At 38.0% G+C, this 20,189-nt stretch overlaps 1 protein-coding gene across 4 annotated transcripts in view; it reads left to right on the top strand.

Moving 5' to 3' along the window:
• NFIA (nuclear factor I A) overlaps window positions 1–20,189 on the top strand; it is a 392,758-nt gene that overhangs the window by 171,037 nt on the left and 201,532 nt on the right. For all 4 annotated transcript variants that reach the window (XM_027108350.1, XM_027108349.1, XM_027108353.1 and 1 more), the window contains exon 3: window positions 14,113–14,178. In XM_027108350.1, coding sequence (XP_026964151.1) covers window positions 14,113–14,178 — 66 coding nt within the window. The remainder of the gene's footprint in view (window positions 1–14,112; window positions 14,179–20,189) is intronic.

Here is a 20,189-nt window from a genome sequence, read left to right as displayed (position 1 = left end):
TTCATTCCTGAATAAACTCTGATTTTTTTTTTCTTGTAACTTTCCCCAGATCTGTTGCAAATAAGATTTCCTGTCTCATTTGAAGAGCTGCTATTTCTGACCCCTGTTCAAAGATGCCACTTGCTTTGTTACTGCGATTTGTTTTCTTTTTACTATTTCTTCTTTTTCTTTGTTTTCCCCACTTATAATTTGTTTTTAATCTTTTTTTTCTAGTAACCAAAAAATAAAGTAGGACAGTTTAGAAGGGCCACTGAGACATTTCAACCAAAAATGATTTAGTCACCTTTTATTTTTTGCTTATCTTTCTTATTTATTTGTTTATTTATTATTCATGGCTGTGTTGGGTCTTCGTTGCTGCGTGCAGACTTTCTCTAGTTGTAGCGAGCAGGGGCTACTCTTCGTTGCGGTGTGTGTGCTTCTCATTGTAGTGGCTTCTCTTGTTGCGGAGCATGGGCTCTAGGAGCACAGGCTCAGTAGTTGTGGTGCACGGGCTTAGCTGCTCCACGACATGTGGGATCTTCCCGGACCAGGACTCGAACCCGCGTCCCCTGCATTGGCAGGTGGATTCTTAACCACCAGGGAAGTCCCGTTCTTTGCTTACCTTAATATTGTAAATCTGAAAAGACAGAGGTGATATTGAAATCACTCTGAACCCCAGGTTTGGGCCTTGGCTGTGTGAATGCTGCAGGGGGTTAAACATTGCTTCAGGAAGCTCAGCAGGGATAGGGTGTAGGGGTGAGTTGGGGTAATAATGGGGTATGATTGGCAGGTAGAACTACTCGATTTTGTTCTATACGCTGGTGCTCCAGCTTCCTCTTGTCTGTAGGCTTCCACCGTGACCAAAAAATTGAAAAAACCATGGAACCCAGAGATTTGTCATTTTTGTTAAATAGAGAACAAACAGATAAACCATTTCCTATTTGTAGAAATCTCCACCTCCTCTCTCCTCCCCTAATAGACTTAGGAAAGTGTGCTCAGAAACACTTCATGTTACCACCACTGGTGGAGATTGGGGGGTTGGGGGGAATAGCTACTCTTAAAAAACAAGTAATATACACTTTAATAAACGATCCAGAGTTGAATGAGTGGAATTCTTAGTCAACATTATGAGCTACCTCAGAACTGAATAAAAGCTCACAATGCCTTGCACACAGTAGGTGCTAAATGTTTGATGAACTGAAATAAGCTTCTTCCCCTAGGAATCACTAATTATTAGTCATTTTTTAAAGTGACAATGGTTCTTGAAAAGTGAATCAGAATGAAGTTCCAGTCACCCACTTAGACTTTTTGATCAGGAGCAGGTGTTGAAGATAGCACCTCTATTAGAAACTTTCCAGAAAACATGATTTTTTTTTTAAATAAAAATAAATCCAGGTGGCAAATAAGAAACTTTTTTTTTTTTTTGCGGTATGCGGGCCTCTCACTGTCGTGGCCTCTCCTGTTGCGGAGCACAGGCTCCGGACGCGCAGACTCAGCGGCCATGGCTCACGGGCCCAGCCGCTCCGCGGCATGTGGGATCTTCCCGGACCAGGGCACGAACCCGTGTCCCCTGCATCGGCAGGCGGACTCTCAACCACTGCGCCACCAGGGAAGCCCGAAACTTTTTTTTTTAAAGCACATCCCAAAGATAGTTCATTTGCCTAATCCTATGTAAACTATTACTAGACATTGTATGGAAGACAGTTTAATTTTAGGATTATTACTAAGCAAATTACTCATCCATACTGAGTTACTGAAATGGAAAATACTTATCCCCCCTTCAACATAACCACAGAAAAGAATGTACATTGCATCCTAAAATGAAAATAAAAATGACAGATAAAATGAACTTCAGATGAAGGTGAAAGCACATAAGCTCAACTGGCACCTAACTGGGTTTATGTGGGTAGGACCCCATGATCTGTGGTGAATTTCTGAAAGCTTTTCTGGATTCAAAGCTACGTAAGTAAATTCATGTGTTTTAATTATCTAGGTTCGTTTTTTTCTTTTTATGTAGGGTGTTTGCAGTTTTCTCATTTGTATCAACTCACACATTTTTGAAATTTTATAATTTAGTATAGTTTTGGTTATAGATTAAAGTTCACTGACTAATCTTTTTAGCATGTTTAACTGCTCCATGGTATAAAGATACACAGAACTTGATGGCTTCCAAGTGTGGTTCAAACATCCAAAGCACTTGAGATTAGCACCATGTGAAGAAATTTTAAAATATTGTACTGCAATTAATTTTAAATAACTTAGCACTGCATATGTCAGGGAGAAAGCCATGATAGAATCCAAATGGAAACTCCTAAAAGTGAAATGATTCAGTACATTTAAATCATTTTATCTATCATAAAGACATAGAAGCAAAACATATATGATTATTTCCACTTGCAAAATGCTTGGGTGAATTTCTAGAGAATCAGCTATCACTTGAACTTTGTTATGATGCTGTGGGAGTCTGAGGACAAGTTTTTGGTTGACCAAATGATAGCTCCCTGTTTTCATGCATATTTGTTAAAAGTCTAGAAACCAAGTTGTTAGGGAAAAGTTATTGTCAATGTGGAAACTGAAAACACATTATTAAAAAAATATATATTTTACATTACATATTATAACAACACAGGGATTATGGGCGCCAACCCTACACACAGTCAAAAATCCTCATATAACTTTTACTATAGAAAAAAATCTGCTCATACAGTGAACCCGCACAATTCAAACCTGCGTTGTCAGTGGTTGACTGTATATATGAGAAGGTATATCTGAAGTGTTTTTGAGAAACTATTGTCCTCAATACTAGTCTAAGACCTAAGACCTAGGCTAAATTCTTCAAGGATACCTTATACGGTAGCTCGTGAAACAAAAAGTTTCCTGGTGTTCTGAATTACATAATGGGTTAAGAAATAAAAAGAAAACACTGTTTATTGGCTCCTGTAGTCAGGACTGGCCAAGTCACTGAAGATAAACATTTACAATTCATAGTAGGGTATTTGTCATCATTTATAAGGTAAAGAAGAGATAGTCTGACTTATAATGATTATTGAACTCATGTTATTTCTAGTTGTACTTATGATCAGCAGCTAATATCACCCAGTCCCTTTTGATGAAATGTGGGTCCCAACCTTGAATGCAGCCAGAAGACCAACAACCTGATTGCTAATGATCTGTTTCAAATTAGAACTCTAGGGCTGGAAACAACCTTTACGGGTGCCTAACCCCCCTCATTCTGGTCCTGAATCTAGGAACAGAAAGCCAAGCCTATGAGTCCCATAAGGTCTGTTCTCACCACATGGGATATACCACCATCCAGTCATGCAGTCTCCCGAAAGCCAGAAAATTTACCCCCAAACATCTGTTGACATCTCTCAAGATAGGCCCTATTGTATTTCATGGCCCTGAAAGAGCAATTCTTTCACCCTCTTCAATTCCATTTCAACAAATATCTGTTAGTACGTATATGTTCTAGATACCATGCTCTGTGCAGTAAAAATAATGAGACAAGGGCTTCCCTGGTGGCACAGTGGTTGGGAGTCCGCCTGCCGAGGCAGGGGACGTGGGTTCGTGCCCCGGTCCGGGAAGATCCCACATACCGCGGAGCGGCTGGGCCCGTGAGCCATGGCCGCTGAGCCTGCGTGTCCGGAGCCTGTGCTCCGCAACGGGAGAGGCCACAGCGGTGAGAGGCCCGCGTGCCGCAAAAAAAAAAAATAATAAATAAAAAAAATAATGAGACAAGAAATAAAAGTAAGTAGTCAGTGTGATTCTTTAACCAGTTTCTATACATTAGCAAACGTACGCAGTGTACAGTTAGAGTTATAGCTGCTATAATTTACAAGGCATTTTAAATCATGCCATTCAGGTCTCATAAACTTGAAAGTCAGGCATTTGGAAGATGAGTAAATTGAAATTCAGAGAAGTAAAGGGGCTTGCCCAGTTCCACAAAGCGAATATAAATGGCCAAGAAGGGACCCAAACTCAGGTTTTCTAATACCAAGTCCTCTACCTTTTTCAGTGTACCACAGCTACCTTTGTTAAACAGACATTTCTGTTAAAGGGAGTACACCAGGCCTGATTAGGAATATTGTCTATGAAATTCTTTCTAAGGGGGAAAAAACCTGATTTTTAAAAACCATTTTGATATTTTACACCATTCCCAACAATGCTAACTATGCAGTAATATACGTTCATCTTTCACTTGAAAGGACTCTGCCTAAACCTCTCTATATCTTACTAGAAAAGTTAATCCCAGCCATCCATTCCCACCAACAGTTAGCATCCAGGCTACTGTAAATTCTGTTACAAGGCTACACTTAGTGGTACAGTACTGATTGCGAATGGTAAGAGAATAAAAGCCATTACAAATGTGCACAATAACATGTTGCTGTACATTAACTTCACCAGAGGACAGGACTTAATCAAGAGGGGATGCCACAGAACCTTGATTTTATTATCGGTATTCCGATTGACTGAGAGATCCTTGAGAGCAGAGACCTTGCTTTTTAAAATTTTTATCACCACGTACGCAGGGAGAAAGGCTCATAGTGGATGCATTGATGAATGCCTGAATTAGTGAATGGAACAAGTAAGCCCAAAGACAAGGAAGTTAAAAGGAAGCAGTGCTTTTTCAGGAGACTCTTCCAGTATCATTTTCCCCTTTGGTTAGTAGTCGTGGTCTGAACATTGGAGCACTGCAGAATCCCAGGCTTCTCCAAAATCTCTGGCTATCGCTGGTGTTAGGACTCACAGACACACTGATAGTCCTGTTTTCTCAAAAGCTTCAAGGGAGGGAAAAGAAAGGAAAGGAAGAAAGAAACAAGAAAACCCAAACTTCCTGATTTACCCAACCGCAGAATCTTCAGCCTTCTCATTAAGGCGTCTGCATTTTTTAGGCAAATTGTTACTATGCCCTTCTCATCATCTTCTTTGACAGCATTATTCTCTGGTTATGGATATGACACGGTCCAGTGATTTGATTTGTGAGAGGTTGGTCATTTAGTCAGTGGATTGAAATCTCTTCCACCATGCTTTCTCCCTGTGTCCCAACCCTTCCCTTCCCACCCCCCACCAATTCTTAATTCCCTTTCCTCCTTTTTTCCTTTCCAAGCAGGAAAATGTCGCAGTAAACCCCACTACCTTGTCATCCAAAATTCCATGGGAGCCTTCGCTCAGGGGGTCTTCTTCTTGAGGCCTTCACCTTATTTTTAGACAGTTGTCATTATCTTTGTATAAAGGTCATAGCTAAATTGAATAAAAGGAAAGCTGTGTTTTCCTGTCGATGCACAAAGGCAGTATTGACTTCCCTAATCCAGTTTGCTGAGGGGTGAGAGAATTAAATTAGATATCTAAGCACAGAAATTGAGAGCCTTTGAAAACAAAGATAAGGAGACAAGACTGTATTTTCCCTTTTCCTGGGAGCTCTGGGCTCAAGATTTTGCAGGTGTGTCATCTGATCCATGGCTTGCATCGATCAAAACTGTGCCAATGCATATTTAATTAGCAAGGGGACCCTGGATGCATTATAGCCATCATCCCTATATTGAATGGACTGTCAGACTTTCTGCACACTTTTCCACCCCTACCGTCCCCTCAACCCATGCCCCCTCCCTTGCCTCCTTGTTTGGGAAGCTTCTGCATTTTGTCTGAGCAGCTAAAAAGTTTCTTTGTTTTTAGCTGCTGATGCATACAGCACCACTGAGGAGAATACAAACAAGTAGAGTCCTAAAGTGTTTATTTTGTCTAGGAAGACAAGCTCAACCAATTTGATGCCTTTGGTAAGATTTTCAAACCCTATAGAAAACCAACAAGAAAAATAAAAAGAAATACACTTTTCAACTCTTCATGTTTAGATTTCTTTAAAAGAGTCAGTTATATTAGGATTAAAAAAAAAAGAGGATCCCGGGATAGATACTTTAGTAATAGAATAAAAGAATAAACGTTTTACTATTACGATAGAAAAAAGTATATATAAAAAAAAACCTCCCTGGTCTTGATCATTAGATAGGGCATGTTAGCAAATTTTTTATTTATCAGTCCAAATTGTATGGTAAAATTCACCATTCTGTCCTGAGGCTATCGTGCCTTTAGGGAATTCAATGAGTGTAGAAAAGTTAAGATAGAAGGTGAGCAAAAGTTAGAGTTGGATGTATTTTTTAGAAGTTTCAAAGGTTTCATAGGAACGTCTATTGGTGGGGGTCCTTAAAGTGTTGGGAGGTTTGGAGTTTTGCCTCCAACAGGTTATTTCATGGGATTATGGTCACCGTTGATTTTCACACAGGTTACAAAGCCAGACAGAGTGTTGTCTGATAAACAGATGTAAGGAACCAAGTCTGCTTAGAATAAAGAGCAACAGACTGTGAGCACATATTTAGGATTCATTTAAACTCATCAACATAGTCTAGCTCATAGTTCTCTGTCTCTAGTCTACTTTTGAGGTAGCTTCTTGCTGGTAAAGTAACAAGGAATTTTTTTTTCTTACTACAATTTGCTGTGGAGACTCATGGGAAATTCATTTGCATACATCTTGTTACAAAGACTGACTACTTCCTGGCTTAGACAAAGTGTTGCCTGATAAACAGACTTAACACACAAATGTCTGTCTGGAATAAACAACGGCAAGCTGAGATTTAAATTTCCATTATCAGAGATAATCTCTTTCCCAGTATATTGGAATTAAGAACCTTTACTTTAAAACCAGGGCTCTGATGCTGATGTTTTCTACCAGAATCATGTCATGTGTGGGCTGGGGTTGATTTTTTTAAAAGAAACAAAAATGTGTATGGATGGGAAGATTTATATTGCAGAGGTAAAAGTACATTTCTTTTTGGGGGACCTTACAGTTTCAAAATCAGGTCTTCTTGCATTATTTTATTTGATCCACACAACTCTATTAAATTAGGCAAAATAGTCATTAGTGTTCCCATTTTACAGGTGAAAAAAATACGAGATCCAGAGTTAAATTATATAGCTCAGATTTTTTTAGGATTCCATCTTTTTACCTTTTCATACTTCTTTCAATAGTGAAATATGAATGCAAAAAAAGTTAATCCTTAGAATACTAACTGAACTTAAATAGCCATGATTATCCTCAACAGAGATCATTTTATTATTTTAATGAAATTTTTTACAGATATCCAGACACATGAAAATAATGTGTATAGACTATAACTAAATTATGCATCATTTTCATTTGACACATTTGTTTTTATCGTATGAAAGTATACAGGGAGTTTTTCTACTTCCAGTTGTATAAATTTGACTACATAAGTCATCTTCAAGTATATTTTCTTCTAAGAACCCCAAGGACTTACTGTTATAATTAATTTTGTTTGTGAAAAAAGTGACTCAAAAGGGGAAATTGAGCACAATTCTGATATGCAATAATGTTATACTCATGGCTTTTTAGGCAGGTCTTTGTTTACTCATGAGTGGGTAGGTAACCAGGTTGACTCACTAATGTGAGTTCTGAATTGATCAACAGATCACCATCACATGTTAACACAGCCCCTGTTATGAGAAAAACAAAATTCCAAGTGGTTATGTCAATTTTAGTTTATTTTAGTCAGAGACCCTTGTCAAAGAAAATACGAGAAATTATAAATTCATTCAGAGTATCGTGCTTACATATCTTTTATAATCACCACATTCTTGCCATTGACTTCACTTATAACTTTGCTGAAAAACCCGATGATGACTGGAAATCAGCCTCATGCGAAGACTGAAGGTTTAAAGATTGAGTCATTTGGTCTTTACTTTCAGAGTGACTGAATTTGTAATTTTCAAAGCTTAGAAATGATTCCCCCTCAGTGTCATAACACAACAATGGTGAGACCATTTTACTTTTTTCTCAACGTGTTAAAACTGTGTATCATTCCACAACCTCCCTGTGCATGTAGCCAATAACACGTTTATGAGTAGGTGATAAGACAGTTGAATCACTCTTCAACCTAAACAGTCTCATCATCAGACACAGCCCTGACTAAACAGATGGGCCCTGAATACCAGCATTAATGCCAAAAAATCTAATTCCTGCAAATTTAATATTTCACAAATTCTTCTTCCGAAAGGCATGTAAAAAAAAAGTTTTAAGAAAGAAAATGGTAGTCATCTAGATTATATAATGCTTTTAAGTTCCGACCCCGAAAATGCCATACCCGGGAGTGGCTAAGGGGTGGATCTCCCGAGCAGCTGGCAGCCCCCGGGGTGGTCTGGTGGAGCCCTTCCAAGTCTCTGCTGCGTGAACACAGCCTTCCCGCTCGGATTCGGATTAGAGGATTCAAGGGCCAACGTGTACAAACTAGCCTGGTCCTTTTGGAATTAGGGTTTTCCTTCTGCCCCATCTCCCCACCTCCCTTCTGGTGAAGAAGGATTTGCTGTGCATACCTTGATTACTGCGGTTATCATGACACACGCAATTCTAGCTTACTGGGAAAGTTACACAGATCAAATTTTGTATTTTAAATACAGTAAAGATAAGACTTCCCATTTAAGGAACCATGGAGTGTTTCCATTTTCAAAGATAAGAAAACTTTTATGGTGTGACTCACCTCATAATTTGTTTTAAAAACCAGGTTATTGTGTATTTGTTTTTCATTAAGTAGGCCACAGTCATATGCATTCATTACCATTAAATATTGGTTTGATTGTTTACTGAGCTTAAAGGATTTATCCATTCTCTGAAAATGCTGATGATAACTGAAGATTTTTGGTGGTCCAGATTTAATGATAGTATTACAAAATTCTGTTTGTTCTTTGCCAGACCATGATGGATACTGTTATATGTAGTGGATGGTATTGTATTCATCAGTTTTACTCGTAAGCCCCAGATTGTATATACATATGTGCACCTGTGAAGGGACATTCTACACCTCAAAGGTTTTTAAAATATTTCCTCACACCTCAGTCTTTAAGGTCATGGTGATACTGGAAAAAATAGACAATGTTCCTAAAGTTTATAAAGTACTACAATAATATTTCTTTTATAACTACAGCTATGAGAGAGACTAATAAGCAAAATGTGACTATTATAGCCATTTTTCTAGATTTCCTTACTGTAATAAACATCTTACGGTACTGAATGATCAAAATAGAGTAATTCTAAGCCTTATACTACTAATCAGAAGTAGATTTCTATAACATCATGGACGTAGAAAAATGAATCTTGGATTCTTTGGCTTGACTCTTTCGCAAACTACTCATCTTCCCAAACCTCTGTAAGAAAAAAAAGAATCTACCTAAATTTTAAAAATCTTTAAGTGCTACAATCCTAGGGGGTATTTATTATATTCAGAGTATAATCACCCTATTCCTTATTGTCTTTTACCTCAGGAATGTTCCTGACGCTTCATTTATTTGCGGGAAAGTATTCATTCCTAACTTTGCCTTTTCTTTTTCACACTATGAAGAACAACCTCATCTCTTTTTGGCGGCATTTTCACTTTCTTTCACTTGACTAACTCGTCTTTGTTTCTGGATGCCTTCTCATTTCTTCGTATCACCTTTTAATTTGGGAGATTTAAAACTGGACACAAAATTCTAACAAAGACTTTTCAAGCTTCATCCTTAACCAAATCAGTATGCATGTAGGGAGGTTGAACTTAGGTGAAATTATTTTTCCCCTGGAACCTGAATTTGTACTTTCATGGTCCATAGACTTTTGTTGATATCATGTTGACTGAATAGGAATTACATTGGTTTGTTTCGGGGTGGGAAGGGTTCCCCACCACTGCGTGGCTGCTCTTCTTTTATCAGCTGTTCACAACAGCAGTTGTTAGGATTTTGAGTCCCTCTTCGGGCATCAGAATATGGCAGCTTTCTCTTATCTTTGTGTTTTTTTGAATGTGTGAAATATTTCTGCCATCCATCATTTTAGCCTGCACACATTTCTGGGGGGCCTTTTATGTGTCAGACACCACTCTCAGCTCTTACTATTCTAAGGAGCCTCTTGTGGGTGTGTCGGCCAGGGGATCAGAGGAGGTGATTGTCTGCAACTTCTAAACGCTGTGCAAGATTTCCTACTCACGAGCCAGAGGGATGTGTCTCTCTCTTCCTTGCCAGGTCCCACGAAGGGAGATATGAAGCAGAAATAAAGACCTTTTCTACCCTCCTTTTTCATTTCATAAGTCCCAATCTGCTTTTAGGTGTGAATTTAGTATATTTTCAGTCACTGGCAGTGGTTCAGCATTAGAAAGCTGAACAACAAGTGAAAATTCATCTCTTTAGTTCAGCGGTTAACAAATCCTTAGCTGGGCCAGGTACCCTTGGAAGGTACTAGGGGGTAAGACTAGAGGAAGAAAGGAATTCTTTTCTTATGGAGCTCAAATTCTCATAGGAGATCATTGAAGAGTACCTTAGTGCAACATAATGTAAGTCACATTGTAAGAGATGTATGGCCAATAAAAGAGGAATCAGAGAGGAAAAGTTTAATTCTGGGTCGAGCACAAGGAAGATTTAACAACATTCCATCTTTGCATCACGCCTAGAGAACAGAAAATACGTGGAAGCGATGTCTATATTTTTGCCTGACCAGTTTTACCATACTGACATGCTTTTGTCACTCTTCACCATACCAAAAGGAGGATTCTCTGAGGTTCCAGGTTGACGGGGAGCAGAATTGAGGTTAGGGGGACTGGATCCATGCATAAGTAGCAAATCCAGTACAAGGTTTCTGTTCCTGCAGTGCGCATGCTTATGGAAGCAGAGGCTAGTGTGCAGGCATTAGGATTTATTTTATTCCTTTCCCTAGTGATTATATTGATAGTGAAATATCTTTGTCTGAGTACTCCAGCAATATAGCTGTAGGCGCCATAAAAATGCATAGGTAGATGACTGCCAGTTCAATTAAGAGGTCTCAATCCAGCCTCCTATATGAAAACCCTGTCAATTTTAGGTTTAAATTTCTGCTCGTAAATTTTTTACAAACCAGAAGAAAAATTGCTTTTCTTTTAGGTTAGGTTGAAGTCTAAGGTTCCTTAAACAAAAAACAAATCCCTAGATGGAAAAAAAACTGATAATCCTAATATACTTCCTCACAATAGCATTTCCAACTCCATCATTTAAACACATTTTAAATTATATTCTCTTCATTGTAATATACAAATTTTCTGGCTTTCAACCAGGGAACCAGAGGAAGTCACTGCTGTGGGAGACTCAGATACAGGAAGGGCACCCAATTCTATGCAGGTGGTTCTTTTTTTTCTGGGGCCTCTAATTATTTCAGGTGGTGGGAATCAAAAGACCATGTGATAATTGTCCCCAAAAGTAAGACATAAAGTTACCTTGGCTTCTGACAAGTCTCTACCAAGTATTTAAAACAGAAAAGTAAATTAGTTGCTAACCTTCGTGATAGTGTTTTAATGCAAATGCTTAAGAAAGAGATCTTTCATTTGTATCAATTATGTATGGGTAGAAATTAATTTATAATTCTGGTTGTCTGGTCGGCTCCATACTTAACAGCATTGGTGACCTTTTGCAATACCAGAGAAAGTATCCATGCGTTCTCAGCATAGAATTGCACCAGCACTGGGTAATTTTGTTCCTTGTTGGTTCAAAATAGAAACGGCATTCAACAGCCCATGGTAGAAAATAATTACCTAAGTCTTTAGATCATTTAACTTTTCTTGTAGATCTTTGGCCTTCCCTATCCATTACCAAGATGGTGTATTTTAGTATGCAGTCCTCCGGTGGAGAACAGTATCCCCAGCTTTTGAATAAAAGTGGAGAAATTAAATTCCGTTTTCAATTTGGCTAGATGCCTTCTCCAGTGTTTGTATCTGAGCTTTCACAAGAGTGCTGCGGCCCCTTTCAGACCAACTCTGAGCTGTTTTCCTGCCACTCAGTCATTTGCTGTTTGTTTGCTTCTTTTTCTGTGGCTTGGAATTTTAAACTTTCTTTGAACGTATCTATTGCCATCTTTTGTTGCTGTTCATGTTTTCTATAATTATGCTACCTTTCTATAAATATAGGGTGACAAACGTAAAAGAAAATTTAAAAGGACAAAGGAGTCCACTTTTAGATTATTAAAACAATTGTTTGAATCACTCATTATTTTTTTACCTTAGCTTAGTATTAATAGTTAAATATCAGAAAAGTAATTGGCTAGGGTATATTTAAATTAATTGAGATAAAAAATATTTTTCTTTTTGTAAAGTGATTAATCGTAAAGATATTACATCAAGAAAAAGAATATTGGCTAAGCTATCATATAGAAAGTTAGGTTTGCCAGTCTTATTCCAAAGAAAATGTTCTGTTTGGCAAAATTTTATGTATCTATTCTGGGACATGATCAGGAAGAATTTTAACTTTCCCTAAGACAAACTTAGATATTTTCTTTAATTTTAATAGTGGATATTAATGGTTTAAAATTTTCTAGTACAAAAATAATGAAGGTATGCCTTTCTCCTAAAACATGCTGAATTACTTCTAAGAATGTTGAATTTGTAATTTTTAATGACGAAATTACAGGATATTCCCTTAGAAAAAGAGAAGGTAGTCCTGCCGTGTTTTTAAATCATTTGCTATAAAAATAATGTTAATTTATGGAGTTAAAATTTCAAATGTAATCCGATATAAATTGTATTCCAATTTTCAGTGCAGATTTTGTATTTAACTTTGTGGTTCATTTTGAAGAATTTGTCTAAAGTTTTCTGACCTGTAATGCTTTTTGTTTGTGTCTTCACTATGGCTATTGTTACATTATGATAAAAGCTATCACTTTGCCAGCAAATAAAAATTCAAATTTTCACATCATTTGCTATTTGAACCTTTGAATCAATCTAGAATTTTTTCTCTAGTTACCAGGTTAAGAGCATCTGAAAATTTTTAAATAGACATTTAAAAAATAGTACTTCCCAATAATTAAAATCTTCATTTGCCTAAAAGCAGGGGGCCCTTCTTAAAGTAATAACTTAGCGCTTCTCTCGACCTGGGGTCACTAGTAGTGCTGCTACCTTTTGCAGTATCTCCAAGAAAGAGAATGCTAAAACTGTAACTCTGTTGAAATAGAATTAATATTTTCAATTTAATCACAGTTAAGTGTCATGACCTTTTGGATCTTGCATTGAACTTCTTGCTGAAATGTGGTCAAATTTCAGGCAGCCCATTCTAACCCTGTGAAGTGAAGGTAAAGTTCAGATCCAGGCTTTCCACAGATACAGAGATTTTTCTGAAACTTTTTTTTGCTTGTTTTTTGATAATGTTATATATTGTTTCAAGTCTCAGAAAATGCTTTACATAAAAAACTCTCTCCTTGACATATTTTGCCTTTTTTCTCCTTTCCCCCCAAAATGTATCATAAGTATTCCTACTTCTAATTCTGTGAAATTTTTTGATCTAACTTAATTTTATCTCATCTTAAAATTAAATATTACTTTATTTTAAATTATCTCATTTAGAAGTTAATTTGATTGAATCACATTTTTTCATTTGAAAATGATTGTGTTTTTAAAATAAAAAATAAATGGGATCCAATAAAGGTGTGCAGGAACCTGTTTTTGCTCACAAGGCCTGTTAGGATCTCCCAAATGCAGCAGTACGAGAGGAAAATAATACTTATAAAGTGGGGGAGAAAGATATCTTTGAGTGATCCTGTTATTTTAAGTAAATGCACTAGAATATTAGGATTCTAGTATTTAATGGTGTTAGTCTGCGTAGTCTGTTGCTGTAATACAGAGCTAAATAGCAACAGAACTTGTTTCTGTTGTTTGGGTTGCTTTTATATACCAGCTTCAAAATATGTTTTGACACTTTATTATGTTCTGAATCAAGCTTCAGATGTGTGTAATGAAGGATGAAGTCTTTATCAGACTCTAGTGTATAAATAATGGAGAAGAGCAGTTTGGAAATGGTGTCTCTGTAAGAGGATGGTTTCTGAAGAGTTTCAAGTTATGATCTGGCGCAAGCCAAGCGCCACTGGAGGTGGCAACAGAACCGAGAGTCGTCTCTGAAGGCACGGGCTGCGGCCTCTGCTGCTTTTCACCCCCTGTCTTTTCTCTCTTCTTTTTTCAATCCTCATGTCACTTCTGTAACGTTCTCATTCCTAGTTTCCATGCTGAACCTTTTGAGAAAGTCTGGCACCTCTGATCCACTTTCCTTCACAGACCCTGTAATTTTTGGCTGTATTTTTATGTTTTTCAGATTCAAGTCAATCTGAAAGTCCCAGCCAGCCAAGTGACGCTGACATTAAGGACCAGCCAGAAAATGGTAAGTTTACTTTGGGACTCTTGACTGCTGCTCTGAGAGTCCATGGTAGCCAGCAGCCAACCAAGTACAAGGCTTTTGAGGTCTGCCCCTATGGGCGGCCCACGGTAGGAACCATCTTGAGGACTCAAGGAGTTTTCTGGGCCACTCTAGCCTCCCCAAACCCTTCCCCTCAGCCACAAACCCTATCAGGGTACTCATAAGAACCTTCGTTCCCAAGAAAGTTGATTACTGTGAGAGGCGGTGTTGATTTACCAGATCAGGATCTTTTACAGCGTAAGTGAGGCGCCAACGCCTTTTCATTTCAGTTCCTTTTAAGGTGGCAAGTGACCCACAATCTTCTTCACTAGTGATTTAAGTTTATTGACTGGCAAGTATTTTTGAGGCCTTTTCAAAGCCTTTGCTAATTGCTTTAAGAAAATCATCTCTGCCTTTGAAGGATTTTTCACTTCAAATTGTCTAAAATAAAACACTAAGGATACGTGACAGAATTAAACTCATCAGTTGCATAAATATACAAACTTTCCGTGGCAGAAACTTGACTAACCTAGAATACACACTTTATATATGAATATAATAGTATCCACTAAAATACTAACTGTGTGGTATATGCACTCCAAGGACGAAAAAGGTTGTCATAGGTTAGAATTTAAGATTGAGTAAAGCCATCAGTTTCAATAAAAATCAAGAAGTAAACTCGTGATACCCATGACATGCTAAACGTTGTATTATACACTTTCATAGACATCATCTCATAAAATTCCAAAGTGATCTTCCCTGGTGAGAGAGCTGAAGACTCTAATGGGAACTTGACCTTGAGGGACCTTTGAGGGGAATACGGCACGGAGGCTAAAAGCTCAGGCTGTGGTGTCAGACCTGTGTTCAAAGTCTGCCTCTACTTCTTCCTGCCTTTGTAATGTTGAATAGGTTATTTACCCTCCCAGAGTATTGATTTATTCCTCATCTTTGAAGTGGTATGGTAATAGTTGTATTGACATGTTGAAGAATTAAATAAGATAATGTGTATAACATACTTACCATAGTATCTTTCATAGACTTTACACTAAAAAAGCTGGCTGTTGTTCAGTATTCCTTGTATTATTTTTCTAGTCAGTATAGTTCTACCATACATTGTTTTTCACTTACTTAGAATGACCTCATTCCTCCTGACTCTCTTCTTTTTGTTGTTCTATCTATTTTTCCGTTTTGATCTCCATCTGATCTTTTGGAATAGATAGGTAAACTGAATTATGTCAGTTTTGTGGGGTGGAGGATTGAGTTTACCACACTGAATATCCTATCACTGATTTCTCAGGATTCGTTTCATTTCCCAAGCCTGGGAAATTCTCTATAACATTGTTGGGCTCCCATATTAAGTATACACTATCTGACTATTCCTCTCCTCAACCTGGTATTTTGGTGGTATTTTCCTTATCAAAGTCATCTTTTCACAGCAGGCATTAAAGAGAGAGAGAGAGAGAGAGCGCGAGAGAGCTCTGAAGGCTTGTTTTTAGTGTCATAAACAGCTACATCTTATTTTTTGTTGACATTTTAAAGAGCGATATTTATAGATTTGTTTCATTCTTTATTTCCCACTTGACTTATAGATGATGCCTTATAGTTTCGTTTTCTTCGTACATTATATCTCCATCTAATCTGCCTGAAGTTGTGTCCAGAGATACTCGTTTTACTTTCACCTTTAAGAGCTGGTGGGCTGCCGAGGTGTGTGGTTCACGTGTTTAGGTCTGGCCGCCCCTCTCGCAGGCCTGCGATTCATCTGTCTTCATAAAATGGCCGACAAGCTGTTCACATGCAAATATAAATTGAGAGCATGAGAGGCCTGGCATGCCTTTCTGGAGCTGCTGTAATACCGATATTGTGCGTTTCCCATTCCAAAAAGAAGCGAGGATCGAGCCTGGATTTTTCGGCCAAAGGCACAGAGAGACTGGCCAAGTTCACTGTTAACCCCAGATCACTTGGTGCCACCTCAAGGATTCCCGGTACCATTTGGGAAGGATCGTGTGAGTTCAAAGAAAGAAAGTATTAATATCCAGGAGAGACAGTGATAAATTCCTATGTTTCAAATTTCTATTTATTTCAGAGAAAAGCTGAAGTTGGTTCATCTTAGACAATTCCAACTGGAGCTCAGACTAGAGGAATATCAGCCTCTTCGGTTTCCTCTTTCTGCCTTTTGTCAATCTCAGATGAAGTTATTGGAGGAAATATTTCCTCTTCCTTAAAGTCATATAATCCCTAAAGGAAAATAAATGAGGATTTCAGGACTAGGTATTTACATGCATTAGATGACTTTCTGGGGTTGCTTTGATAAAGAGTATTCTTTCGTTTTCATTACCCCAGGTTATGGAAGATGAGTTCCTGAAAAGTTCTTGTTTGTTTGTTTATTTGTTTCATTTTTATTTTTAAGAAGAGAACTCTCATAAGTATATCAGCAAAACTCAAGAACTTTTGAAATCTTGGTGGATGAAGAAGTGACAGACCCTGGTCTTCAAACAAAGTGGGAACTCATTATTCCTTATTTATGTATATATTCGAGGGGAAATAATATTCTTTTTATGCTAGCTCTTGAGGAGGAAGGTAATGGGAAACGAATGGTATTTTCCTAGTAAACCATGGAAAATGAGTAGACAAATGGTAACATGCTGTTTCATCCAAAACCATAAACTAGGCCATGTAACTTTACCTAAAGTGGATGCAGCTGTTTCTTCCCTGCCCAACTAGTCTGTTTTTTTTCTGTGGAATTTTTGCTTTCTTTTCTTGTACTCCCTTAAGACTCAACTGTAAAAGAAAACAAATCTTTGTCCAATTACAGTATTAGATGGGAATTTTGAAGGAATTATCTGAAGTCCAGAGATAAAATATCAGAATCTCTGAAACTCAAAATTGGTATAATATAATGATTAAAAAGTCCACCTCTAGAGTCAGACAGGCCTGATTAAATAATGGCTGGGCAACTCTGAATAAGGCATTGCCCCAGCCTCAGTATTCTTATCAGTAAAATGGGAACACTAAAAGATCCTTCCTCATGAGTATTAAAATGAGAATATGCCTGTGAAACAGCATAATGCCGGGTTCGTAGTAAGGACTCAAAGAAAGGTAACTACCACCACTCTCCAGTTAAAGCTCATATCTGTAATGAGATACACATATTCAAGAGGTCAAAAGCTGGGAGCCGTGGAGTGGAAGGGGAGATAATATCAGAAATAAAGCAAGACTCTTTAGATGCAGCTTTTGTAGATACCTACTGTGTTCTGAAATGTCAGGCTTAAGTCTCTTAAATCTGTCCATAATCACCACAGTGGCACATCTATTTCGCTGTTTAGTTCTCTTCTCCACATTCTGTGTACCTCCCAGGAGTTGAGAGCTACAAAAGTGATTCAGAGTTGCTAGAACCTTCAGAATGAATGCTCAAGAAAGTTATTCTGGACAGAGGGGACTCCACTTAGATGTCTTTAATTTTGTCTGAGTTTTTCCTTGGCACAAACCAAGTAGAATCTGGCTTATTAAAACTATAAGCCGATGAAAGATAGGATTCATGACCAATTCCATATGCCTTGAACATGACAGATACCTAGGATTTATTAAAATTAATAAGTAGATAAATATACTGTCATTATCCCCAAGTAGTTTTTGAGTATTTGCTCACTGTTGATTTACCAAGAAGTGTTTAAGGAAAAAAAAAAGAAACCTTGGAGAAGTTGAAGTCTAATTGGGTGTGGGTGTGGGTATAAGTTGTACAGTTGTATGTGTATGACACATGGGCATACATACACAGATATGACTAATACTGCTGGGAAACCAAAGCTATGGGCTATACTAATGGCCATAGTAGATGAGAAGGAGGTGTGATCAAAGATATGCAGTACCAACGAACAACCCAATCTAAAAATGGGCAGAAGACCTAAATAGACATTTCTCCAAAGAAGATATACAGATTGCCAACAAACACATGATACGATGCTCAACATCACTAATCGTTAGAGAAATGCAAATCAAAACTACATTGAGGTATCGCCTCACATCACTCAGAATGGCCATCTCAAAAAATCTAGAAACAATAAATGCTGGAGAGGATGTGAAGAAAACGGAACGCTCTTGCACTGTTGGTGGGAATGTAAATTGATACAGCCACTATGGAGAACATTATGGAGGTTTCTTAAAAAACTAGAAATAGAACTACCATATGACCCAGCAATCCCACTACTGGGCATATACCCTGAGAAAACCATAATTCAAAAAGAGACATGTACCACAGTGTTCATCACAGCATTGTTTACAATAGCCAGGATATGGAAGCAACCTAAGTGTCCATCAACAGATGAATGGATAAAGAAGATGTGGCACATATATACAATGGAATATTACTCAACCATAAAAAGAAATAAAATTGAGTTATTTGTAGTAAGGTGGATGGACCTAGGGTCTGTCATACAAGTGAAGTAAGTCAGAAAGAGAAAAACAAATACCGTATGCTAACACGTATATGTGGAATCTAAAAAGAAAAAAAGGTTCTGAAGAACGTAGGGGCAGGACAGGAATAAAGACGCAGAAGTAGAGAATGGACTTGAGGACATGGGGAGGGGGAAGGGTAAGCTGGGACAAAGTGAGAGAATGGCATGGACATATATACACTACCAAATGTAAAAGATAGCTAGTGGGAAGCATCCGCATAGCACAGGGAGACCAGCTCAGTGCTTTGTGACCACCTAGAGGGGCTGGATATGGAGGGTTGGAGGGAGACACAAAAGGGAGGGGATATGGGGATATATGTAAACGTATAGCTGATTCACTTTGTTATACAGCAGAAACTTACACAATGTAAAGCAATTATACTCCAATAAAGATGTTAAAAAAATAAAAGAAGTAAAAATTCCAAAAAAAACCCAAAAATATTTCTCCCAAAAATTATTCTCTTAGTACTTGCCTTGGTCACCTAGAGACATATCAAACTAGACAGCTAGGGGCTTCCCTGGTGGCACAGTGGTTGAGGGTCCGCCTGCTGATGCAGGGGACACGGGTTCGTGCCCTGGTCCGGGAGGATCCCACATGCCGCTGAGCGGCTGGGCCCGTGAGCCATGGCTGCTGAGCCTGCGCGTCCGGAGCCTGTGCTCCGCAATGGGAGAGGCCACAACAGTGAGAGGCCTGCGTACCGCAAAAAACAAAAAAAACCTAGACAGCTTAAAATAAAGAATTCACTTTTTGTGACCTAAGTTTAAAACTTGTCTTCTGTACCAGAAAGAAAGTGAAATTTTATTGGGATGATAAATAACTTTAAAAATTAAAGACTCTTCCTAAAATTATAATTATGCTTATTACTAATATTTCCACATGAATGCACCTGAAAAATTAAGACTCTGTGTTGAGAAGAAAAAAAACTAGAGAATAGATATAATTGAGCAGCATTAACTTAGAAAAGTTACATTCAGGCAGTGGTTTCATGTGTTGAGAACAGCTTTGATTTTCCCCAGAACTCCAGTTACTATTGTTAAGATGTTAAACCTGAAGCAAATATAAGAAAAAATCAAACAATACATTAAAAGTTATTGCAATGTCAAAGGCTAAAAAAAAAAAAGATATGCAATATCATCATGTTCCTTTATGGTTGATAACCACATAGGGAATGGAATCCCGACAAAGTTCTCAGCTCTGACTGGTATCGTTCATTTAATCATTTTGCATATTACTGAAACCCCCTTTCTGGCTTTTCAAGAGCTCCTGAAGGTTTTAAGCCCTATTTGTTAGACTTTGACTTAGAACACCTACTCAAACCACCTTTGTGAATTCAAGAGTATTTGTGGATATTGGAATGCTTTATATTTGCAATGCTTTCTCGATATTTACAGGGCCTGTGAACAGTCCCCCAGAGCTTGCGTCCTGTGGTGCAGCAGGTCAGGCATTACTGCGGGAAAAGCTCATGTGATAGCCCTCCTACTTAATTCAAGGCACACTTCTGTGTGACCACGCTGAGGGAATAGCACAGTCCAACAATGGCACTC

The sequence above is a fragment of the Aethalodelphis obliquidens genome, unplaced genomic scaffold (genome assembly GCF_003676395.1).
Source record: "Aethalodelphis obliquidens isolate GAN/ISIS:26980383/991018 unplaced genomic scaffold, ASM367639v1 scaffold9, whole genome shotgun sequence".
Classification (NCBI taxonomy): domain Eukaryota; kingdom Metazoa; phylum Chordata; class Mammalia; order Artiodactyla; family Delphinidae; genus Aethalodelphis; species Aethalodelphis obliquidens.
Note: the sequence above shows the minus strand (reverse complement) of the source record. Positions and strands in the feature narration are given on the sequence as shown.